At 40.8% G+C, this 26,852-nt stretch overlaps 1 protein-coding gene and 1 long non-coding RNA gene across 8 annotated transcripts in view; both read left to right on the top strand.

Annotated features, from left to right (window-relative positions):
* LOC110519985 (solute carrier family 35 member F5) overlaps window positions 1–25,786 on the top strand; it is a 36,068-nt gene extending 10,282 nt beyond the window's left edge. For all 6 annotated transcript variants that reach the window (XM_036974132.2, XM_036974134.2, XM_021596924.3 and 3 more), the window contains exons 8-17: window positions 11,767–11,957; window positions 16,086–16,167; window positions 16,373–16,460; window positions 16,553–16,617; window positions 16,929–17,033; window positions 17,278–17,437; window positions 18,736–18,826; window positions 19,432–19,589; window positions 19,920–20,020; window positions 23,552–25,786. In XM_036974132.2, the coding sequence (XP_036830027.2) occupies window positions 11,767–11,957; window positions 16,086–16,167; window positions 16,373–16,460; window positions 16,553–16,617; window positions 16,929–17,033; window positions 17,278–17,437; window positions 18,736–18,826; window positions 19,432–19,589; window positions 19,920–20,001 (1,022 nt within the window). In that variant the 3' untranslated portion in view covers window positions 20,002–20,020; window positions 23,552–25,786. The remainder of the gene's footprint in view (window positions 1–11,766; window positions 11,958–16,085; window positions 16,168–16,372; window positions 16,461–16,552; window positions 16,618–16,928; window positions 17,034–17,277; window positions 17,438–18,735; window positions 18,827–19,431; window positions 19,590–19,919; window positions 20,021–23,551) is intronic.
* LOC149984610 (uncharacterized) overlaps window positions 1–26,852 on the top strand; it is a 755,830-nt gene that overhangs the window by 146,618 nt on the left and 582,360 nt on the right. The window lies entirely within an intron of this gene.

Here is a 26,852-nt window from a genome sequence, read left to right as displayed (position 1 = left end):
TGTCTGTAGTGATGCCTCTAGCCCTGAGATGCAGTGGCTTAGACCGCAGCGGTTGTTTAATGAAACCTTCAATAATACATTTTTCATCATGTTAGTGAGTAGGAATCCTGTGGATTGTCTTGGTGATTGAGATGATCTTTTCCATGTTCAATCATTTAGGCTACTTGTTTCACCCTATGGGCAATCTTTGTTCTCTTCATCAGAGTGCTTAGATGTGGTTAAATTCATGATTGACAGACAGAATATGATAATCCTGACCACAGTGAGGATAAGGTGCCTCACATAACTTGAATTTCTTTATTGATATCCATGGTTTTTAGATATAACATAGGCCCTCTCGACAGGCTACAACCAGGGTGGGACATTTACTTTTTGTTCCACCAGACACTGTGTCATGTAGATTTATACATCTACCAGCCAAAATATTTTTTTTGCCATAATTACACCATAAATGTATTGCAAATAACTGAAGAGCGTGTTATGTAACATTTCTAAAACAATAAATGTATTACTAGTAAGAAGTAATGTGGTATATTGCTAATTACATTTTTGTGTTTTAAAATAACTGATAAAATAGTAAAAAAGTAAAACAGTTCTACAACTGAACATCAATCAAGAATAAACAAAGTGCCTGCCCTGCCACAAAATGCTGAGTGATACGGCTTATTTATTATTATTAGTTCAGGGCTGTAACGCTGACATTTTTTACAAGGACTACATGAGTTGATATTTAGGAGCAAAACAAATATGTTCAGCTGCCCCTCTGTGTCTGTCTGTTAGAGATAAGAATCTCTGTATCTGCACTAGCAGCAGAGAGTTGCAGCAAATTCAAACTAATATTGAAAAACAACCTAGTGTGTGACAAAACGATGTGACTAACCAAGAAACACGAGTACAAAATCACACTTTAGTAGCCTTTCAGGTCAATTTCACCAGCTTCTACATTTGGGGTTTGGAATGAAAAAAACTGTTCCCAAATGCTGTGTATGACCACCTGCCAATGTGGCTTGTGAAACAGACATTCTTACCCGCCAATGCCAAAATCGACCCTCATTTGGCGGGTGTTCATTTCCCACGCTGGCTACAAACATGAATGGTTCTGTGATTTGACTGGCAACCGGTGCCCACCTGCCTCCCTCCCTCGTTGTATTGGCTCCTCATCTTGTCGTAACAATTTAACCAAACATTTAGAAATCTAGAGTCCCTTGTATATGAATTGCAAAGCCATAGCAACATGGATTTATATCATAAGCAAACATTCTAAACTCTAGATTTTTCTCTGAAAAAAATAACATTATTTGAAGAGGGACAATGTACAGTACAACAATCTCAGTACACATAAGTACACACTCCGTACACATTTGTTGAACCAGATTTAGCCAACAGCTAATTTCTGTCTGCAGTCCTCGGGCAGGTGAACATACAAACAAGAAAAATATTATATATACGAACATGCAAACATTAAAAAAAGAAATAAAAATGTTTTATAAAAAAGGAGATCGGGACATACAGATGAGTTTCCACACAGAAGCCAAGACATTGCACATAATAATCATTGAACACATTGTTATTGGCTAAGGTTGATCTTTACATGTAAAGACCTTGGCAAATAATGGGGTTGTAGAATGGGACTGTTAAAGGGAAGCTTCACCAATAGACACTATTTGGGATGTTTTTCCAGCCTCTACATAATTATGAGTGATGAGAGGGTGCTTCAGACATAATTATGCACTATAGCTGGACTTTTTTTTTTTTTGCGCCGGGAGAGTTCAACCAATGACGTCATTGATTGATTAAGCCTGCTATCTGATCTAAAATTGAATGGAGTCATGTTTTGTTGCAATAATTGTGGTCTTTGTGTTTTTCCAATTGCATGATCATGCTAGCAGTGAGTAGATATGGTTGTCCTTGTTCGTGATTGGGAATTCCATTATATGCGTTATTGTTTTTACCATCGAGGACCACTTTGGAAACAAGCGTTTTAATTAATGCTTTCAAGTGATATCCTCTGGGTCCACATTGTACATTTTGTTGTGCATGTCTGTTACCCAAAATAAATTCAATTCAATAGGGCGGAGCACAATTGGCTCAGCGGCTTCCGGGTTTGGCCGTGTAGGCCATCATTGTAAATAAGAATTTGTTCTTAACTGACATGCCTAGTTAAATAAATAGAGCCATTGGACTATCTGCCAGGACATTACAGGATTTTTAGGTTCACTCATTTTGCCTGGCTTTGTAAAGAGACTAAATACAGCCTGACGGGAGCCCAATGAACTGTTCCCGACCCTCGAAGGCAGGCTCTTCAAAACAGGGGATGTACTAGTTTACAGGTTCACTGGAGCTATGGTGAGCTCCAAAAGTTTTAGAACAGTGATACATTTTTTGTTGAAATGATACAATGACTATGAAGTTAAAGTGCAAACTGTCAGCTTTAATTTGAGGGTATTTTCATCATCCATATCGGGTGAGCCGTTTAGAAATTGCAGCACATTTTGTGTATATTACCCCATTTTAGGGGCCGAAAAGTGTTGGAACAAATACACTTATGTGTATTAAAGTAGGTCAAAGTTTAGTATTTGGTCCCATATTCCTAGCACGCAATGATTACAGCAAGTTTGGGACTACAAACTTGTTGGATGCATTTGTTGCTTGTTGTGGTTGTGTTTCAGATTATTTTGTACCCAATAGATATGAATTGTAAAATCATTTATTGAGTCACTTTCATTGTAAATACGAACAGAATATGTTTCTAAACACTTCTACATTTAATGTGTATGCTATCATGATTACGGATAGTCCTGAATGAATTGTGAATGAGTGAGAAAGTTAGACCCCCCCCCCCCCACACACACTGATTAAAGGTTAGCCTTGGGAGTATATTTCTGCATTTAACTTTCTCACTCATTGTTATTCACGATTCATTAAGGATTATCATAATCATGGCAGCAATCACATTAATGTAGAAGTGATTAGAAACATTCTTATTTACCATCAACGTTTTTGTGAAAAAACTATCGGTAGAGTTGAAAATGTGATGGAAACACATTGAACATTAGATTTTTGTTCGGTACATAAAAAGTTAATTTTGTGTGCACTACATCATCGTGCACAAATTTTTATCCACTAGTCTGTTTGGTGTAAACGCACCATTGGTGGTAAAATGCGCATATTTTCTTAATGCAGATTATTTTTTCATGAAAATCTGTCGCCAATTGGAGGAAACCGAGCTAATGGCTGCTACTGATGATTCCTCTTTCCAAGAAGAGCTGGACAATGTTTATTTTTTCTTTAGGAACATGCAACCCTATTTATTTGAGTCGGAATACACTGAAGACAAGTTGACACAGCAGGGATAAATAATAATTACGAGTCCGGCAAGCAGCGGTGGCAGCTTAGACCAGCTGGACCAGGACTCAGGAGGGCAAGTAACAAACGAGTAAGTTGTTTTGCTGTCAGTAGCCAGGTAGCAACATAACCATTCATTTGACACGTGGCAGTGTTGTTCAGTACAATACAATTTAATGATCGATTCGGCAATAAGTGGGCTTGCTAGTATCACTACAAGCCAAGCTAGCTGTGTTTGCTATACCTAAAATGTACTGTAGTCTAACGTTATAGCTAGTTAACCAACTGGCCTAGTTAGCCTCAGTGCCTGTCATTTAAGAGCAAAACTTGAGAAGGGTTTTGATGATGATGCCAGAGAGTAAAGAAATGACTTTGGCTTTATGACTCATATTAGTCTTGGAGTAACGATACCTGTGTGTTCTAGCTAGCTAGAGTGTGTCTGTGGGATGTCTCATTCTTCACCATGCTGCTACAGTAGGATGACAAACAGTACACAGAGATTGCGTATGAATGTCTAATAGTGGTTTTTGCCTTTCTCTCACAGACGATACTGCTTGGACACAAAGAAGTTGACTCTCAAGAGGAGATGTGAAAGGTCCGATAACAACAATCGTCCCTTGTATCAAAGTGACTCCGAACACCTCACTGCACCACCCAAACACACCATATGCAAGTATTCCCTTTTTAGAACTAGTGTTATAAGCGTTAATGGTATCTTTCTTCTACTGTATGCCATACATTCACATAACTGTTCCTGCATACTGCTGTGTAAACTCATCTGTCTCCAGAGCAAATAAACGCTGTCTTGATTACAAGCCATGTCTACTTATATGCTATATTGACAGACTAATCTACTGTTTTATTGAAACATGTTTACTTGCCAACAAATTATTTTACATGATTAACCAACTCACTGCATCATTTGTTTTAGCAATAGGATTGTAGCTAGTTTATCCAAATACATTATATGAATATCACAATGAATTGATCCTGAAGTTGAAGTCAACACATTATTGGTTTCAGATGCCGCTGGAATAATTTAGTCACTTGTCAGTACACACAAAATATTATGTACAACAGCTAGCAATCTCTATACCGCAATGCAGTTGTGAGCATTCAAGGCATTCTATATTATACTACATCAGTCTAACTGAATATGGATGTTGTGTTGGTTGAATGTTCCAGGCAGGTTCCAGAATGTTCTTCAACTGGTTGAACCTCTTGTGTTTTGGGTAATGGCAGCTGGTTAGCAGGCGTTGGCGATGTTCTTCACCACCCACTGCTTTGACCTGAAGACTGATCATGAGGATGTATAAAACATGAAGACTGATCATGAGGATGTGTAGCCATACACTAAATCATGTTCATCTGTACACAAAAAATGGTACAGTAGACTGGTATGTGTTTGGTTACACTCAGAGTCAATAATGGGGCATTGAAATGGGCTGTTAGCAAAGATGTGAGACGTTTGAGGGGGACTTGACTAGTTGTGTATGATCACCTACAGTGTGAATAGGCTAGGAGAGTATACTAACAGCCCCTCTCCCCCATGCCAAAGAACTGACTGCAAAGGTGTAAAATGTTTGAGGAGGTCTTGTAGACCGTTTAGTATATTTAAGCAATAAGGCCAAGGGGGTGTGATACAGTTCCTTGCGAAAGTATTCGGCCCCCTTGAACTTTGCGACCTTTTGCCACATTTCAGGCTTCAAACATAAAGATATAAAACTGTATTTTTTTGTGAAGAATCAACAACAAGTGGGACACAATCATGAAGTGGAACGACATTTATTGGATATTTCAAACTTTTTTAACAAATCAAAAACTGAAAAATTGGGCATGCAAAATTATTCAGCCCCCTTAAGTTAATACTTTGTAGCGCCACCTTTTGCTGCGATTACAGCTGTAAGTCGCTTGGGGTATGTCTATCAGTTTTGCACATCGAGAGACTGAATTTTTTTCCCATTCCTCCTTGCAAAACAGCTCGAGCTCAGTGAGGTTGGATGGAGAGCATTTGTGAACAGCAGTTTTCAGTTCTTTCCACAGATTCTCGATTGGATTCAGGTCTGGACTTTGACTTGGCCATTCTAACACCTGGATATGTTTATTTTTGAACCATTCCATTGTAGATTTTGCTTTATGTTTTGGATCATTGTCTTGTTGGAAGACAAATCTCCGTCCCAGTCTCAGGTCTTTTGCAGACTCCATCAGGTTTTCCTCCAAAATGGTCCTGTATTTGGCTCCATCCATCTTCCCATCAATTTTAACCATCTTCCCTGTCCCTGCTGAAGAAAAGCAGGCCCAAACCATGATGCTGCCACCACCATGTTTGACAGTGGGGATGGTGTGTTCAGCTGTGTTGCTTTTACGCCAAACATAACGTTTTGCATTGTTGCCAAAAAGTTCAATTTTGGTTTAATCTGACCAGAGCACCTTCTTCCACATGTTTGGTGTGTCTCCCATGTGGCTTGTGGCAAACTTTAAACAACACTTTTTATGGATATCTTTAAGAAATGGCTTTCTTCTTGCCACTCTTCCATAAAGGCCATATTTGTGCAATATACGACTGATTGTTGTCCTATGGACAGTCTCCCACCTCAGCTGTAGATCTCTGCAGTTCATCCAGAGTGATCATGGGCCTCTTGGCTGCATCTCTGATCAGTCTTCTCCTTGTATGAGCTGAAAGTTTAGAGGGACGGCCAGGTCTTGGTAGATTTGCAGTGGTCTGACACTCCTTCCATTTCAATATTATCGTTTGCACAGTGCTCCTTGGGATGTTTAAAGCTTGGGAAATCTTTTTGTATCCAAATCCGGCTTTAAACTTCTTCACAACAGTATCTCGGACCTGCCTGGTGTGTTCCTTGTTCTTCATGATGCTCTCTGCGCTTTTAACGGACCTCTGAGACTATCACAGTGCAGGTGCATTTATACGGAGACTTGATTACACACAGGTGGATTGTATTTATCATCATTAGTCATTTAGGTCAACATTGGATCATTCAGAGATCCTCACTGAACTTCTGGAGAGAGTTTGCTGCACTGAAAGTAAAGGGGCTGAATAATTTTGCACGCCCAATTTTTCAGTTTTTGATTTGTTAAAAAAGTTTGAAATATCCAATAAATGTCGTTCCACTTCATGATTGTGTCCCACTTGTTGTTGATTCTTCACAACAAAAATACAGTTTTATATCTTTATGTTTGAAGCCTGAAATGTGGCAAAAGGTCGCAAAGTTCAAGGGAGCCGAATACTTTCGCAAGGCACTGCATATGGCTAATTTACCACGGTTAAGGGCTGTTCTTAAGCACGACGCAACACGGAATGCTACGACACAGCCCTTAGCCATGGTATATTGGCCATACATCACAAGCCCCCGAGGTGCCTTATTGCTATTTTTAAACTGGTTACCAACATAATGCTGGGCTTGAACCACCCATTTTATAATGGCTATTTTGTTTGAGGGTATTGTGCTTTCATAAATACCTTTGGCTGTCCTGGCTTGTTTCAAAATCAGATGAGGTTGAGCTTATTCTAGGTTGAAAGCTTTCATCAAATGGGTCTACGGGCTCTGTACTACTAAAACTGGTGTCAAGGTCATTAGCAGCAGCAGAAGGATTAGTCTGTAGGACACACAGTAGTCAGTGATTAGCCAACATCTTACTACTTTGTTCCCATCAATCAGGGCTGGTCCTTGCTGTTCTGCCACCCAAGGCGAAACCGAAAAACGCAGGCCCCCTGCAAAACTAGAATAGTCCCAGTAACAAAATGACATTGAAGTTATGTTCGATTTAGGTTCAGAATGAAAGGTGAAAAATTATTTTTTGAATGTTTAAAATACATGTTTTTCCAGAAGTTAAAAAAATACTTTTTTTTCTGGTTGTTGAAATCAGGTACATTTTTTGTTGTTCTGAAATTACATTTTTGGCCCAAATCAAGGTTGGTCCAGACCAGACAAAATTTGAACCAAACATAGACGTCTGTGATTGATTCATGTTTGGTCCGGACCGGACCAGTGGATGTGGAAATCGAGGCCGGTCCGAACTGAACAAAAATAAACATCTGAAAGGCATCGGTCCATGCTTACGAGCCTACAGTTTATGAATGCCCATCCATGTGGTAAGCCTACCTTCCAAGATGTTGGCTTGTGCTTACTGGGGTGTAGTTTACCATGTCTGCCCACAATGTAATTTTATGAATGCCCATCCATGTGGTAGGCCGACTGTCTGTAGTATTGGCTTTATTGGTCCTGATTCCTGTGAATAATCAATTGGCCTAATTAAGCTCTTAATATCAGCTACCCAACTTTATCAGGAGTTATCGTGAGCCTATTTGCAATGTGTTTACACAGTGGGAAATGCAGAAGTATTTTCTTTTTCGCTATGCTCAGCTTGTCAAAAATGTAGATTAAAACTTGAGACCACTGATCATGACAATGGGGTAAAACTCCTGGACAACAGTTGTGATTGTCCATTCCAGATTGTCCATTTTACTTTGACCTGTCCTCTTTTTAGGATATGTTAACATTACAGCACATTTTCTTTTGATTGAGCGCCATTTAGGTTAGGCTATTTGATCGGAGAAACCTGCATGATGTTAAAGGTGTCCATCTCATTACATTTTATCTCCAGCCTGTAGGCTACAGAAAAAGTCTACATACTCTATCTACCACGTCCTATCTGCTACATGATTTATGTTAGATTATTTTTTTGGACGGAACGTAGGTGGAGCACCGCTGCGACCTCTCCTAACTGCCCCTTTGACAAAGTGGGCACTGCTTATCACAGGGAGGCATCAGCGCTCACCTAAAAAGCCCATATGCCATTGGTTGAGAGAGAGTTTTTGTTGTTTTGGGGCAGAATTATGTGAGGCTTTATGTGTTGGAGTGTCTAGCTCAGAAAATGCCACCCTCGTCGGTCTGCCGCCATGGGCGGTGCCATCAATTCACACTCAAACAAGGTACTATATCCACCCACCCCCTCATGCATACTGTCCTTCAAACACAAAACCCACCAGTCAGTCACCCACACCACCCCCTTACTGATACTGCCTTTTCTCAAATTTAGTCTTCAAGCCTTCAATCAACTATGCCTCCACAATAGAGACAACTACAGTAGAAGTTGTAGCCCATTTGTAAACACACCAGCTGTGACAAGACACAGACTATGTTTATGCCTAGCTCCAGTATATTTATTTCTTCATCATTGAGTCATGGAAAAATGTATTTAATGTAAATATTCCGGTGGCCATTTGATTAATTGTTCAGCAGTCTTATGGCTTGGGGGTAGAAGCTGTTAAGGAGCGTTGTCCTAGACTTGGCGCTCCGGTACCGTTTTCCGTGCGATTTTAGGTGATAGATGTTCATGGTACTGAGCTTGATGTTGATGCCACTGCATGTGTTGATGGGATCGGACTCTAAATAGAACACAATGTTAGTCTTATTATCCTCTGCGGCAGTTGGCTAGCGAGCTAATGTAACCTAAGGTTAACTTGCAAGGTTACAAGTCACATCACCAGATAGCAGCTGGTTAATTACATTCATATTATTTGGAATGTCTTGCCAGTGTATTATGAAAGCTAGCTAGATGTTGGTTTAGATAAACACATGTAGTTCGTTAGCCAGTTAACGTTACCTCAGCTTGACTTATTTTATACTGCGCCAATGTTGGCTGATGCCTTCCTCTTTGAAGTGAAGAATAGCATCACTTTTCAAAGTTTGATGACATGGCAACCCCATCAATTGAGATGACGGGTCTGTTTCGAAGTCCTCTTGCTGAAAGTGCTGGCGACAGACAATTTGATAGGTCTCACATCAATTTGATACACCTCCACGGGGCTGTCCTCTTTGTGGTTTGCATACAACCAGGAAATGTAGCTGGTCCGTTTCTACTGGTGGGATTCAGAAGCGCTCATATATGCGTGGAGTGAGAAAATTCAACATTTTTATGACGCATATGACATGTAGACATATAGTGAAATAGAGCAGCCGTGAAATGTACAGTGCCTTGCGAAAGTATTCGGCCCCCTTGAACTTTGCGACCTTTTGCCACATTTCAGGCTTCAAACATAAAGATATAAAACTGTATTTTTTTGTGAAGAATCAACAACAAGTGGGACACAATCATGAAGTGGAACGACATTTATTGGATATTTCAAACTTTTTGAACAATCCAAAAACTGAAAAATTGGGCGTGCAAAATTATTCAGCCCCCTTAAGTTAATACTTTGTAGCGCCACCTTTTGCTGCGATTACAGCTGTAAGTCGCTTGGGGTATGTCTCTATCAGTTTTGCATATCGAGAGACTGACATTTTTTCCCATTCCTCCTTGCAAAACAGCTCGAGCTCAGTGAGGTTGGATGGAGAGCATTTGTGAACAGCAGTTTTCAGTTCTTTCCACAGATTCTCGATTGGATTCAGGTCTGGACTTTGACTTGGCCATTCTAACACCTGGATATGTTTATTTTTGAACCATTCCATTGTAGATTTTGCTTTATGTTTTGGATCATTGTCTTGTTGGAAGACAAATCTCCGTCCTAGTCTCAGGTCTTTTGCAGACTCCATCAGGTTTTCTTCCAGAATGGTCCTGTATTTGGCTCCATCCACCTTCCCATCAATTTTAACCATCTTCCCTGTCCCTGCTGAAGAAAAGCAGGCCCAAACCATGATTCTGCCACCACCATGTTTGACAGTGGGGATGGTGTGTTCAGCTGTGTTGCTTTTACGCCAAACATAACGTTTTGCATTGTTGCCAAAATGTTCAATTTTTGTTTCATCTGACCAGAGCACCTTCTTCCACATGTTTGGTGTGTCTCCCAGGTGGCTTGTGGCAAACTTTAAACAACACTTTTTATGGATATCTTTAAGAAATGGCTTTCTTCTTGCCACTCTTCCATAAAGGCCAGATTTGTGCAATATACGACTGATTGTTGTCCTATGGACAGAGTCTCCCACCTCAGCTGTAGATCTCTGCAGTTCAGAGTGATCATGGGCCTCTTGGCTGCATCTCTGATCAGTCTTCTCCTTGTATGAGCTGAAAGTTTAGAGGGACGGCCAGGTCTTGGTAGATTTGCAGTGGTCTGATACTCCTTCCATTTCAATATTATCGCTTGCACAGTGCTCCTTGGGACGTTTAAAGCTTGGGAAATCTTTTTGTATCCAAATCCGGCTTTAAACTTCTTCACAACAGTATCTCGGACCTGCCTGGTGTGTTCCTTGTTCTTCATGATGCTCTCTGCTCTTTTAACGGACCTCTGAGACTATCACAGTGCAGGTGCATTTATACGGAGACTTGATTACACACAGGTGGATTGTATTTATCATCATTAGTCATTTAGGTCAACATTGGATCATTCAGAGATCCTCACTGAACTTCTGGAGAGAGTTTGCTGCACTGAAAGTAACGGGGCTGAATAATTTTGCACGCACAATTTTTCAGTTTTTGATTTGTTAAAAAAGTTTGAAATATCCAATAAATGTCGTTCCACTTCATGATTGTGTCCCACTTGTTGTTGATTCTTCACAAAAAAATACAGTTTTATATCTTTATGTTTGAAGCCTGAAACGTGGCAAAAGGTCGCAAAGTTCAAGGGGGCCGAATACTTTCGCAATGCACTGTACCTTTTAAGGCGCCCACATATTAGGTTCGGTTTGCTCCTAGCAGAACTCGGCTAGGCGACGCTAACGTCGGTCTCGCATACTCCATTAAAATACCTTTGCTTGAAAATATAGAAAAAAGTGGCAATATTACCGTTTGTCCCTCTTGAGATGCCATAGCAACAAAATAGCCAGTATACACTTCATCAGAATTAATCTAAAAACGAATCAAGAAATCTAAGTAATTTTGATTATTTTTTGCCTAAGAGGTCGTCTTTGCGTAATTTTACATCTAACCGAGATTTTTGGTGTAGTGTTTCTGATGAGCTGTGAGATATGATGGCCCTCAAGTTTGACCCATGAGTGAGTTGAAAGAAAAGGTTGTCTCACGAGAACTGGGTCTGACCTTTTGAGTGACCCTCTGGCTTCGTTTTCTCGATTGTTTCTCATTATGAAACGATTACATATTTCTCTGTCGATCGTTATAGAATGATTATAGTACATTTTGGAGATTACGTACATTTTTGCTTCCAGGGTCCTACACTTTCAAGTGTCCAATCAAAGCTACCCAATTCAATCCCGTGCTATTTTTGTGCCAAAAGCCCAGTATACGGCACCGGATGCTTTTTAGAAAACGTCTGTGCTAAATACTCATTGCTTTTTTTTACATAAGTAGAATAAAAGCATGCGTTAGATGAAGGGTTCATTGTCTCGTTCATTTCATTTGTCACGCTGTGATCCATCTAGCTACCACTTTATTCACTTCTTATACAAATACACAAAGGCCTAAAACACTGATCTCTCTCGCTCTCTCTGCACCCCTCTATCCTCTCAGCCTCTAAAAAACAGCGGGTGCGCTTCAGCAACATCATGGAGGTGCGCCAGCTCCCATCTACACAGGCCCTGGAAGCCAAGCTGTCCCGTATGTCCTTCCCCGCCGTCAAGGACCAGGAGTCCATGCTCCGCATAGTGGGCAAGCTCACCGTCACCGACGTGGCCAAGATCAGCTTCTTCTTCTGCTTTGTGGTGAGTAAAAATGTTATAGTGTGGGAACTTGTTTTGTTAGTGTCTGTAGACTTATTAACTTGGTAGACTCTCAAACTTTAGTATACTAGCTGGGCACCTCCGTATTAAGTTGGAGGAAGAAAAGTCAGTATCTTAAATACATCTTTGGAGTATATACATTTGAGATTTGGTTCAATTGCCTAAGGCAATAAAGGCTATTTTTCAATTTTTTTTTTTTACGTCTGTCAACTTAATCTAAGTAGTTAAACTTGTCACATTGCTGTTAAGTGTCAGTAGTAGGTGAGTTAACTACACAGTTTATTATTATCATTGATGAGTTATTGCTGCTAGTACTACTAATTTTGCTGCAGTGTGTTTGCTGAAGAATACCCCCAGGGTCGTTCCATGTCATTTCAGCAAGTCATGACACCCACCATCTCAGATTGTTCTGAAATCCTTTCTGTAGTTAGAAACAAATAAGATTAGCATTCCTGCAACATTATTTTGTTAAAATAAAATTGGATCTCTGAGAAATTAAGTTACACTGAACAAAAATATAAACGCAACATGTAAAGTGTTTGTCCCATGTTTCATGAGCTGAAATAAAACATCCCAGACATTTTCTAAATGTACAAAAAATGTGTTTCTCTCAAATTTTGCACACAAGTTTGCGAAGATAATCCATCCACCTGACAGGTGTGGCATATCAAGAAGCTGATTAAACAGCATGATCATTACAGAGATGCACCTTGTGCTGGGAACAATCAAAGGCCACTCTAAAATGTGCACAATGCCACAGATGCCTCAAGTTTTGAGGGAGCGTGCAATTGACATGCGGACTGCAGGAATGTCCACCAGAGCTGTTGCCAGAGAATTGAATGTTCATTTCTCCACCGTAAGCCATCTCTGTCATTTTAGAACATTTCGCAGTATGTCCAACCGGCCTCACAACCACAGACCACATGTAACCACGCCAGCCCAGAACCTCCACATCTGGCTTCTTCACATGCGGCATCGTCTAAGACCAGCCACCCAGACAGCTGATGAAACTGTGGGTTTGCACAACTGATTAATTTCTGCACAAACTGTCATAAACCGTCTCTGGGAAGCTCATCTGCATGCTCGTTATCCTCACCAGGGTCTTTACCTGACTGCAGTTCGGCATCATAACCGACTTGAGTTGGGAAATGCTCACCTTCGATGGCTACTGACACGCTGGAGAAGTGTGCTCTTCACAGATGAATCCTGGTGTCAACTGTATCGGGCAGATGGCAGACAGCGTGTATGGCCTCTTGTGGGCGAGTGGTTTGCTGACGTGCCCCATGGTGGCGGAGGGGGTATGGTATAAGCTAAGGACATTGAAACCATTGTATTTTGTCGATGGCAATTTGAATGGACAGAGATACCGTGACGAGATCCTGAGGCACATTGTCGCGCCATTCATCCGCTGCCATCACCTATGTTTCAGCATGATAATGCACGGCCACATGTTGCAAGGATCTGTACACAATTCTTGGAAGCTGAAAATGTCTCAGGTTTCCACGGCCTGCATACTCACCATACATGTCATCCATGCTTTGGTTTTGTTTACCTACCCTCTGTTTCAAATGCAAACTTTTTTGCATTTGTGGCACAAATCCAATGCAATTCTTTAAAAACAAACACCCGGAACAGTGCCACCTAGTTGTCAGACCTGGTAACACCAGGATGCAGGATAGGACATAAACCTAACAACTTCAGTGCCATTTCTCTGAACAGGGGAAAAAAACATCACCAAACTCACTGGGAATACATTACATAGGATGAAAAAATAATCCTCTGAGCCGCAGCTCCATACTACTTGTCAGACATAGGGAACTGACACTACATTTGTGACCAAAAATATTGGTACCCTTGCACTTTTTTTTCAATTTTCACAAATAAATTAAAATTGACCAAAGTATTTGGTCTCCACAATTCTTTATTTCACTGTGAAAATTGCAGAACCTTTGTTTTTGATTCAGAACTTAATATATCAATTTAAATCAGAAAATAAACAAATGGCATTGACAAAATTATTGACACCCTAGATGTAATATTTTGTCACACAGCCTTTGGTTAAAATAACTGCAATCAAGCTTTTCCTATAGCCATCGATGAACTTCCTGCACCTCTGTAATGACAATTTGGCCCACTTCTCCCAGGGTGCTTTCTCCCAACTACTGTTTTCAGATTTCTCCACAAGTTATTGGCCACTTCAGAACAGTCCAGCGTTTTGTCTTGAACCATTCCTGGGTGCTTTTTAAAGTGTTTTGGGGGTCTGCTGAAAGACCCGTGACCTTCGACAAAGACCCATCTTTTTGACACTGGGTCTGACATTGCGCTCCAAAATGCCTTGTATGCACATGTTCAAGGCACCTAGTGCCAGAGGCAGAAAAGCAACCCCAAAACATCACTGAACCTCCTCCATGTTTGACTGTAGGGAAGGTGTTTTCTTTGAAGGCTTAATTTTTTAAAAAATGTTTACATTTTTTTTGTGAACATAGAGATGGTGTGCTTTACTAAAATGCTCTGATTTGGTCTCATCTGTCCACCGCACATTCTCCCAGAAGGATTTTGGCATGTTCAGATGTGTTTTGGCAAGTTGCAGTCGGGATTTCTTATGTGTGTCTCTCTCTCAGCAGTGGGGTCCTTCTGGGTCTCCTACCATATAACCCCCTTTCATTCAGTTGCCGTCGAATGGTGCGAGTTAACTCTCTTAACTTTGGTCTGAATGTCTTGAATCTGTGTGGCAGTTGATCGAGGTGCTTTCTCCACTAATCCTTCTCTTCCTTCGAGTTTCCTCTTGCAACCATGTCCAGGGAGGTTGGTTACAGAGGCATGGGCCTTAAACATATTGATAACATTATGTACGGTGGAAACAGGAACATCAAGGTTTCTGGAGATTTGAGATTGTCTAGGCCATTGGCAAGTAACAGAAAGGTTGCTGGATCGAATCCCAGAGCTAACAAGGTAAAACAAATCTGTTGTTCTGCCCCACTGTTCCCCGGTAGGCTGTTATTGTAAATAAGAATTTGTCCCTAAGTGTCTTGCCTAGTTAAATACAATTAAAAAACACTTTAAAAATATATTATTGTCTGACCTCTTCAGATAATTCTCTTTTTCTTTTTTCCATGCTCATTGCGGTACACACAGTGACACAGAACAGGGAGAATGAGTCGTTTTCTCTATTAAAACTGTTTGAATTAGTGTGTTTTTATATTGTAGGCACCCCAGGTGAGTTTAATTCCAAAGTAAAGAAGAATCACCTGCTTGAAATCAAATTATTTGTAACTACTTCCAGGCGGTGCCAATAATATTGTCTAGGTCATATTAGGACTTCTTTGTGGAATAAGCTAAGATGTTGTAAATTGTTCTTGTTTTGTTCAACTGCAAACCGAAGACATGATATGTGGATACCAAAATATTTTTTCAATAGTTTTCTGGAAGACATGGTATGGTGCATTATTTTAAAATATTACAAGGGTGCCAATATTTTTGGCCATGACTGTATATACTCGTTGTTAGGGTGGGATTGGGGTGGGGGATCCGTGGGTGGCTTTTTACCATTTATTTTGGAATCATCATGTCTTACTCATTGCTAGAATTTTTTTGGAGGTCCAAATCGGATGTTATTTTAATGTATAGAATATTATATGAATCCTAACATTTAAAGTGGCCAATTTGGGTGCGACCAGTTTGCTTAATTTCTCAGAGATCAAATTATATTTCAACAAAATGTTACAGTACTGCTAGTTTTATCTGTTTTTAAGTACAGAAACGATTTAAGAACAATCTGAGATGGCGGGTGTCTAACCTCTTTCTTGTGCTTTTTGAGGTGGAATACCCCCCCCCCCCCCCCCCCCAACAAGTCATGGCTTTGGGGTTTGCCCTTCATGAATAGTGTAAATTAGTGTAAAATAACACATTATGCATGCAGAATCCTGAACTCGTTTATCTTACAAACTTTGCGCTTGTAAACAAATCTTTGTATCATCACTCATTTCCCACATGAGCAATGACTCAGAGCTGAGGGAAGACTACACACATGAGTAATCGTCAATCTACCGTATTTGGTACACATTAGAAGTGTGTCATGCTGACCCGTATCCCCCTCCTGCTCTCCCTCAGTGGTTCCTAGCCAACCTCTCTTACCAAGAGGCCCTGTCTGACACTCCGGTTGCCATAGTGAACGTTCTGTCCTCCACTTCAGGTGAGTCCGTACACTAAATATGACTTTACTCAGCTAATTTTACATGTAGGATCTTACAATGGGAAAAAAAACTAAAAAAACATGGATGTTTAAAATAAATAAAAAATGTCATTATTGTTCCCTTGTAAAAACTTTGTTGCAAAGAAATATTACGGTGTTACCTTGTACAGGTTGTTGGTATTCTCGCTGGTATTTGTCTCGCCAGGTCTCTTCACCCTCATCCTGGCGGCCGTATTTCCCAGTAACAGCAGTGACCGCTTTACTCTGTCCAAGCTTTTAGCTGTGGCTCTGTGGTAAGCCATGACATCAGCTGAATAATTGTAGTTACTCTGGCTTCTTACTACTATCTGTAGTTACATTGTTTGTCTGGTCCCTTTCCCCATAGCATGGGAGGAGTGGCCCTGGTCAGTTTTTCCAGCATGGACAGCCCCGACGGGAAAGGTGCTACAGGTATCAATGGAGATAAACATCCTTCCTCAAAACCTTTTTGTTTTTGTTTCTTTTTTCCTTCCTCCTGTTACTTTTCTATCCCTCTTCATATTGTGTGTATTTGTCATGTCTTGTACTGTACTTGATTTGTGTCCTAGAAATGTGCTATATAAATACAATGTATTATTTAAGCATGAAATCATCTCTAGACGTGCAAGCCATGCCACGATGTCACGTTTGCTTGCATTGCAGAAAAAAACATTTTGAGAGTAACCATGAGAAAGGGGATGTAATTAGCATAACATAACATGATGAAGTCGTGTCATGTTCAGGCTCCCTGTGGTCGGTGGCTGGGGCTGCGCTGTACGCGGTCTACATCGTCATGATCAAGAGGAAGGTGGACCGGGAGGACAAGCTGGATATCCCTATGTTCTTTGGTAAGTAGATAATAGTTAGGTCTTAAACATCTTACTAGAGTCAGGTGTGGCAGCTTGGTCTGTTGCTGATTTTCAGATGCTCTTTTCACTGATATAACTCCATATAATGATCCTGAATTGTGTATAAAGTAATTATATTCAATTAAATGTTTGTAATATATAACATTTTCACCTGCAAATAGCACTACACGTCAACACATCAGTATTAATAAAGTTGTCATCTTCTCTTATTTGTGTCTCTTAGGATTTGTGGGGTTGTTCAACCTGCTCCTCCTATGGCCAGGCTTCCTTGTGCTTCACTACACAGGCTTTGAGGCCTTTGAGCTGCCCAGCAAGCTAGTGTGGACCTACATCCTCATCAACGGCCTCATCGGCACTGTGCTCTCCGAGTTCCTCTGGCTCTGGTGCGTCTCGGTTGATGAATGAATGGATTGATTGGTTTGATTGATTGAATGACCGCATATGTACTCCTTGTCCACTCTGCTATTCACACTGCAGAAACACACTGTGCAGAAACATGTATCTTGAATCGGAAAATGCTATATATGTGCGTAACTTGGACTTGCACGTAAATTATGCATTGATGTGAATGGGAGATATGCACCAGAATGTAAGTTACCCACACATATCTCGGGTTAAGATTGGTCCCTCTATCTATAGTAGTGGTCACCAGTCAAGATCACTTTCACAGTCAAAAAGCAAGCTGAGATCTACCGCTCATATTAAAAAAATAGATAATGTAACGTTACCAAAATAAAAACTGTTCTGTAGTATTGAGGTTTGTGCAGTAAGCTTTTTTATTTGACTGGACTCTGTAAAAAAAAAAAAAACACATGGTCAAATCATGACGTCAGTGATCTTCAGGTCGGAAAGTCGGAGTTCTTGAAAGATGCCAGAGTTTCTGACTTGGAATTCCGAGTTGGATGACCGTTCAAAACTATTTTGTCCAGTCGGATCTAGTTTTTTTCAGAGTTCAGTTGTCTTGAATGTTGGAAGTCGGAGATTTTGAAGTTCCCAGTTGTTTTGAACACGGCATTAGGCTCAGCGGGCGGGGGGGGAGCAGCAGAGGGTCCGCCTCTCACGGTCCCTGCTCTCTACTTCCTTTCCTCTGGTGAGACTGACCAGAGAGAGGGGACACTGTCTTCCACCTGATGGTGAAACTCAAGTCAGACCGCATCTGCGTCGTGCACAAATTCATGTTGTGAAATATTCCTCAATATTAAAATAGACATGACACGCTGATAATAATATTTAAAAAACGCAGGCCTATCGATACACTTGGCTCTTCATTCATTGCAGCTGCAGCATGAGTGGAAGTATGGAGAAGCATGTTATGTAATGATGTTGAATAAAAAGTGTTGATGGGACTGAATAAAAACCTAGACATGAACGCACTCCTAAAAACAGCAGCTTTTTGCTGTATTCATGAACAGTCTTTCTCTGGTCATGGTTTTGAAAGTTATGAAATCTCAGTAGGCTGGTATCCAATTTTGGTCGTGGAAGCTGTAGGCACGGTGATTTGAGCAATCCGATTGGCCAGCGCAGTAGGAGATCGACCTGTTGGTGACCACGGGGCTATAGTGTGATATGCAGAGTTATGCCAAGTGATACATTTTTATTTATTCCGTAAGAGGAGTATTTTTGCATTTGATTCAATTGTAACCTTGTTTGTTCAATATAATGTTGTGTGTTCTCTCCATAGGGGCTGCTTCCTCACCTCCTCCCTCATAGGCACTCTGGCCCTCAGCCTCACCATCCCACTGTCCATCATAGCAGACATATGCATGCAGAAGGTAAGAGGGGGCACTATTATTACTGCATGTCTGTTGCCATCACACCCTTGAGCATGGCTGCTCTACCAAAGGTGGTGTGTCAGTTTATAGGTCAAATAAAGTGGAATTGGTTTGTGATGGATGCTTTGTCACATGGCACTTAGCGTAATGAATTTTATGACAGGGTATCATCTAGCAAGGTTATGAGTGAGCATTGTCTGTCTGCCTGTGGGGATCTAACTTTGAAGCCTTAGAAGCTATTCCCTTAGTAGACTGCATGGGATATAGCATCATTTGAAGTTTAAAAATAGCATGTTTTTTTGTGTGCCAATAGTTAGAAAACTCTCATGCTTCTGTTGGATATCCAGTCTGTTGAGATGTCAAGTCAACAACTCTCATTTCATAAATACATGACATGCTAGCTAGTAACACTGAAGTTCAAGTACAATGCACTCATCTTGTAAGATGCCACCCTTCTGAGATGGTGGTGATTGTTATAAATGTAGCTTTATTGCAAGTATTGGAATTATTTGACCCACTGTTAGGCAGCTGGCACTTGCTGTACATCTATAGGTGTACTATATAAGCAGCTATCACATTCTTTACTGCTATATTTCGGTCCACAGGTGAGTTTCTCCTGGCTGTTTTTCGCTGGAGCGGTTCCCGTCTTCCTCTCCTTCTTCATCGCCACTCTGTTATGCCACTACAACAACTGGGACCCCGTCATGGTGGGGCTACGAAGAGTGTTTGCCTTCATATGCCGCTCGAAACATCGGATTCAAAGGTACTGGGAAAAACACTTGCTACTCTTTGTATTGTTGCCTACTGTTTATTTGGCCAATGCTTTGTAAGGTTTGACTTTCACAGTAATTATGTACACGCACACACACACACTGACACACACACTTAAATTTGCCCAAATTGAAATGTGCCCCGTTGAATCCAGGACAATGGATAGTGTTGGTTGCCTTTAGGCTTGCTGGGATTGTATTTAAATTATTTTGCGTTTATGGCGCTAATTTGATATATTGTGATTGCACTCAATTCTTATCTGAATGCTAGTTGTTCCCATTCAGGTAGTGATTATGATCATGGTCATGGCCTCTTCCCTCAGATTGCCAGAGGACAGTGAACAGTGTGAAAGCCTTATTCCCTTACACACTGTCTCCCATGACAATGAAAGCTTCTGCTCGTGATCCACCAGCCAGTCACAGGGTAAGGAGACACAAATTACATTTTTCTATGTCCTGTTACAATCTGAGGTTACCTACATTCTATTCCACATCAAGTAACTGATGCAAGAAGTAAAATTTGATTTGAAAAAAAGATTAAAAAAAACACCTTATGGAACAGTGGGGACTGTGAAGCAACACAAACATAGGCACAGTAATAAATAATAAACCTGGCTCCCTTAAATTCTGCTCGCAAACATGCATTCTTTGGACAATAAAATGGACAAGTTATTGGGAAGATTAAACTACCAACGGGACATTAAAAACTGTAACATCTTGTGCATCAAGGAGTCGTGGCTGAATGACAGCAATATCAACATACAGCTGTCTGGTTATACGATGTACCGGCAGGATAGAACAGCACCGTCTGGTCTATGTATTTTTGTAAACATCAGCTGGTGCACGATATCGAAAGGAAGTCTTGAGCTATTGCTCGCCTGAGGTAGAGTTTCTCATGATAAGCTGCAGACCACATTATCTACCGAGAGAGTTCTCATCTATATTCTTTGTAGCTGTTTACATACCACCACAGTCAGAGGCTGGCACTAAGATAGCATTGAATGAGCTGTGTTCCGCCATAAGCAAACAAGAAAATGCTCACCCAGAGGCGGTGCTCCTAGTAGCCGGGGACATTAATGCAGGGAAACTTAAATCAGTTTTACCTAACTTCTATCAACATGTTAAATGTGCAACCAGAGAGAAAAGAGCTGGACCACCTATTCTCCACACACAGAGATGCATACAAAGCTCTCCCTCGCCCTGCATTTGGCAAATCTGACCATAATTCTGTCCTCCTGATTACAAGCAAAAATGAAGCACCAGTGACTAGATCAATAAAAAAGTGGTCAGATGAAGCAGATGCTAAGCTACAGGACAGTTTTGCTGGCACAGACTGGAATATGTTCCAGGATTCCTCCAGTGGCATTTTTTTTTTTGTTACCTTTATTTAACTAGGCAAGTCAGTTAAGAACAAATTCTAATTTTCAATGACGGCCTAGGAACAGTGGGTTAACTGCCTGTTCAGGGGCAGAACGACAGATTTGTACCTTGTCAGCTCGGGGATTTGAACTTGCAACCTTCCGGTAACTAGTCCAACGCTCTAACCACTAGGCTACCCTGTGGAGTACACCACATCTGTCATTGGCTTCAATAGGTGCATTGATGACGTCGTCCCCCCAGTGACCGTACGTAAGTACCCCAACCAGACACCATGGATAACAGACAGCATCCACGCTGAGCTAAAGGCTAGAGCTGCTGCTTTCAAGGATCGGGACCCTAACCTGGAAGCTTATAAAAAACCCTGCTATGCCCTCTGACCAACAACGAGACCGCCTATAGGGAGGAGGTTAGAGACCTGGCTGTGTGGTGCCAGGACAACAACGTCTCCCTCAATCTGATCAAGACAAAGGAGATGATTGTGGACTGAGCACGCCCCCATTCTCATCGACGGAGCTGCAGTGGAGCAGGTTGAGAGCTTCAAGTTCTCTTGGTGTCCACATCACCAACAAACTAACATGGTCCAAGCACACCATGACAGTTGTGAAGCGGGCACGACAAAACCTATTGCCCCTCAGGAGATTGAAAAGATTTGGCATGGGTCCTCAGATCCTCAAAAGGTTCTACAGCTGCACCATTGAGAGCATCCTGGCTGGTTGCATCACTGCCTGGTTTGGCAACTGCTCGGCCTCCGACCGCAAGGCACTACAGAGGGTGGTGCGAGCCTCCTGCCATCCAGGACCTCTATACCAGGCGGTGTCAGAGGAAGGCCCTAAAAATTGTCAGACTCCAGCCACCCTAGTCATAGACTGTTCTCTCTGCTACCGCACGGCAAGTGGTACCGGAGCTCCAAGTCTAGGTCCAAGAGACCTCTAAACAGCTTCTACCCCCAAGCCATAAGACTCCTGAACATCTAGTCAAATGGCTACCCAGACTATTCACATTGCCACACCCCCCTCCCCTCTCCACACCACTGTCACTCTCTTGTCATCTATGCATAGTCACTTTAATTAACTCTACCTACATGTACATACTACTTTAACCGGTTAGTTAAAGTAGTATGTACATGTAGGTAGAGTTAATTAAAGTGACTATGCATAGATGACAAGAGAGTGGCAGTGGTGTGGAGAGGGGAGGGGGGCCGGCAATGTGAATAGTCTGGGTAGTGAATAGTCCGCCTCCGCACATTGACTCTGTACCGGCACTCCCCTGTATATATTGTTATTTTTTTTACTGCTGTTCTTTAATTACTTGTTACTTTTATCTCTTGTTCTTATCTGTATTTTTTTTAAACTACACTGTCGGTTAGGGGCTCGTAAGTAAGCGTTTCACTGTAAGTTCTACACCCGTTGTATTCGGCGCATGTGACTAACATTTAATTTGATAAGACACATCTCCTCTATTTGTCCAATGATATTTGCCACTTATCATCTGGAAAACACTGGATTCACTCACTTCCTATAATGTAATTTGTTTTGTCTTTGAACATCTGTCGTGCATTTATCTACTTCAATGTTTAGACAGTATTGAGTGAGAGAGGAAGGACAGGAAGGACAAGTAAATATTTTAGATAAGATCATCGCCCACCTACTCCAAAGGATCTGGATTTCACCATGTGAAAAGATGTAATTAGTTTTCCCTTTTTAGGGTTTTCAATACATTTTAAATTAAGACATGGTGTCTCGTAGATGTGCTGTTGGTGAATGCTGTAATTAAAGCTAACCATTGAGTACTTATTCTGAGCTTCGAGACTATCGAGAATTTGTCTGATAAATACCCTCCCCCTTTTGCCAAGGTAGACATGCAGCTAGTATTCTGCTGGATTTATGCTGATGATTATGTAGCAAGGTTATTTTTTTCTCAACGCAACCAGCTGGAGGCTGTCAGTGGTTTTCATAGCAACAATGATGACTAAAGCTGTGTTTGAATACTCATACTAACCGTTCTATTTGTGACGTAAATTGAGTATGTAGTATGCTTATTGGTTTGTTAAATTGTTAACTTCTCTAGCCTTACGAAGCACGTAGCATATCATTACAGCAGTTGCTTTTATGTACCGGTATGTTAGCTAGATACCGTCCTAACGTTAGTTGGCTACTAATATATAGAACTTACCAGTATATTAACTATATGCTATCTAACTACCCAGCGTTTATTGACTTGATTATTCACGTCATTCTTAGCTTAGCTAAGTGGTATAGTTGTGTGTTCTCAATGGATATTGTTAATGAAGTTGTATGCTAACAAGCTAAGCTAACAAGAAGTTGCATAGCAACAGCATCAACTTCCGGTAGATAGGCAACACAGCTTTAGTCACAATGCGTTTGAGACCCTCCCTGGGGCATCTAACGACCTGATATCGGCAAGATAAAAAATATGACAGTGTGAACAACAGGCACATGAAATGGATGTCTTTCAGATCTCCCTTTTTATATCAGAATAAGTCAGTGAGACCTGCAAACATCTGTCTCCAATAGAAAAACAAGGTGTACGCTCACCTTTTTCTGTCTCTCACCAGATCGTGAATACAGTGCGGAGCGGCATGCTGAAGTGACAATCTTGAAGCAACCAATCAGAGACTTTGAACTACGTCCAGTGCCTCTTATTCAAACGATTTATTCTCTGCAGTGTGGAGTTGACGTTCCATCTCTACAAGATGAACTCTTTTTACTTTGTACAGTGTTGATGCGACTCGTCGTTGACTGAGATTGTGTGTTTTGCTGTGTTGGATGTGTAAAAAGAAAAACTTGATGGTACTGAAGGTGCCGGCCTTTTATCAATGATTCATTATGGCCACTTCAATTGGTACACGTTTAAATAAAGGGACAGAGTGGTTTCATAAGGAGAAGAGCAAGGTTGTTATTCCAGCGGCAGCAATTTCTAACAATTAAAGGGTCGCTGCTTGTTCACAGGAGTAGGTTTGGGAGCAGGCTAAATTAATTATCGTTAATGTAGAAATAGTATGGGTGGAACAAGTTGGTCATGGATTTGACTTACACATCTGATGTAGAGATCTGGGCGTATTCACAAATGGTCACAGAGTTAAAGGATTAGTTTTGCCTTTTAGATCATAATGAATAAGGATTTATCGACAGGGAGGACCTGTCCCTTGATCAGCACTCTGAGACACAGAGTAGCAGTTCCTGTGAACAAGCAGTCTCAGATAAGGAGATGGCACTACAGCCAATGAACTACCGCATTTGATTTCTCCCCCATATTCTACATCTCTCCATCTCTGGCCCCTGGCAGCCAGGTAATGCTGGATCATGAAGGCAAACTGTGATGAAGCCTTTTGTATGTGTTAGAATGGGAACTGACATTAACCCCTCGACTAAGCTAAGCTGCTCTACAGAAGTTATAATGCTGTTGCCTTTCCAACCGAAAACAGTAACCATCTCAAAACAGGTGTAAATACTGTACTACGCCATGAAATTCGAATGATGTATTCTTACTTTCGTTTGTATTTTGAAAAATGACTACTACAAAGACCCTCTGAGTATCTAGCCTTCATGTTCTCCGAAGAATTGTTTACTCCAATGTTTTTTGTTCTTTAAAGTCTTGACTGTTATGACACTAAAAAGGATTTAAGACAGACCAAGTACATGGATTTTCCAGAAGCACTATTTTTCATTCAATTAGATTCCCATAGTCTTAAAGAGAAAATGTTATTGCATCTGAGATTAGTCATAACACTACGGGGTGTGTTGCAGAGCCACGAATGGGGACCTGATTTGATTAAATATCTTTCACTTGTTGAAAACTGACAATTCTATGCTATAATAGAGTTTCTATGTCCAACAATTGTATTTTAGACACATTTTGTTTGATCAGCACATGAAATGCAAATCAATCACCCTCTCACCCTTATTCTATTGATGATTTTGATGATTTTGATTGATGATCAGTTAAAGTGAACTGTCTCTTCTGTAACCCTTGATGTACACCATGACAAAGGGCATGTTATCATGTTATTCCACCAGCTGTCAACCTGTGTACAGAACTTTATGGAGTGTTTGCCCAGCACCCATTGTGGAAGACATTTTATGACTTGAGCTAACTGCAGGAAGTAATAACTTGCCCTGTAAAGTGAAAAAAAACTTCAGCCCCTCAAGTGCAGGTTTTACCTTTGTCCAACTCAGTTGTTACTTTCACAATGTAAAAAAATAAATAAGAATCTACCCTAGCCAGTAGCTTTTATTACCATCAGCTATGATTCTTGCACAAAGGAAACCAGCTGTGAGATGTATTTGGATGTTTAATACATGTGGTTCCTGTAGCCTATTTTTACTTGCGAAAAACCCAGGCACTCTGGAACTATACATCCTATGAAAGTTGATCATTTGTTTCCTATCTAAACATTTATCAGATTTTCCCCCATATCATCCATGTTGAAGTCTCTTATTGATAGGCGAGGTGCCAGATACATAAGTGCATTGTATATATATAACGCTTTTCAAAAATGTATTTTTTTCATCGGTTCTTACGAAATGTGCGTATATTGTAAGAAGGTTGTTTTTTCTTTCTCAGGTACTTTGGTGGAAGGATGACTTTTTCCTCTGTCCAATCAGATTTTGTTTTGGTAATTTCCTGTCCTTTATTAATGGGTCTCTTTTTTAAAAGATGTATACAGATTTATCTAAGTGTGATCATCGTAGTTTACCCTATCATCACAGGCTCTTTTAAGAGTCTTTGGTGAAATTGCGTAAGTCCTTTTTCCAATGTTATGCAGCACTATTAAAACTAAAGATTTTCATTCTTGTCTCAAATATTGTTTTTTTTAGTAGGTATGACACCAGTGCTATTTTTCCAAATCCGATTGTAAGATTTTTTTTTAAATTGTGATTCTTCCCTTACGAAAAAGTACTATAGGATTACTATAAAATAGTATTATGCATACAGTGGGGCAAAATAAGTATTTAGTCAGTCACCAATTGTGCAAGTTCTCCCACTTAAAAAGATGAGGCCTGTAATTTTCATCATAGGTACACTTCAACTTATGACAGACAAAATGAGGGGAAGAAAATCACGTAGGATTTTTTATGAATTTATTTGCAAATTATGGTGGAAAATAAGTATTTGGTCACCTACAAACAAGCAAGATTTCTGGCTCTCACAGACCTGTAACTTCTTATTTAAGAGGCTCCTCTGTCCTCCACTCGTTACCTGTATTAATGGCACCTGTTTGAACTTGTTATCAGTATAAAAGACACCTGTCCACAACCTCAAACAGTCACACTCCAAACTCCACTATGGCCAAGACCAAAGAGCTGTCAAAGGACACCAGAAACAAAATTGTAGACCTTCACAAGGCTGGGAAGACTGAATCTGCAATAGGTAAGCAGCTTGGTTTGAAGAAATCAACTGTGGGAGCAATTATTAGGAAATGGAAGACATACAAGACCACTGTTAATCTCCCTCGTTCTGGGGCTCCACGCAAGATCTCACCCCGTGGGGTCAAAATGATCACAAGAACTGTGATCAAAAATCCCAGAACCACACGGGGGGACCTAGTAAATGACCTGCAGAGAGCTGGGACCAAAGTAACAAAGCCTACCATCAGTAACACACTACGCCGCCAGGGACTCAAATCCTGCAGTGCCAGACGTGTCCCCCTGCTTAAGCCAGTACATGTCCAGGCCCGTCTGAAGTTTGCTAGAGAGCATTTGGATGATCCAGAAGAAGATTTGGAGAATGTCATATGGTCAGATGAAACCAAAATATAACTTTTTGGTAAAAACTCAACTCGTCGTGTTTGGAGGACAAAGAATGCTGAGTTGCATCCAAAGAACACCACACCTACTGTGAAGCATGGGGGTGGA

The sequence above is a fragment of the Oncorhynchus mykiss genome, chromosome 3, assembly GCF_057628025.1.
Source record: "Oncorhynchus mykiss isolate SJ-2025 chromosome 3, ASM5762802v1, whole genome shotgun sequence".
NCBI lineage: Eukaryota > Metazoa > Chordata > Actinopteri > Salmoniformes > Salmonidae > Oncorhynchus > Oncorhynchus mykiss.
This window is presented reverse-complemented; position numbering and strand designations above follow the sequence as displayed.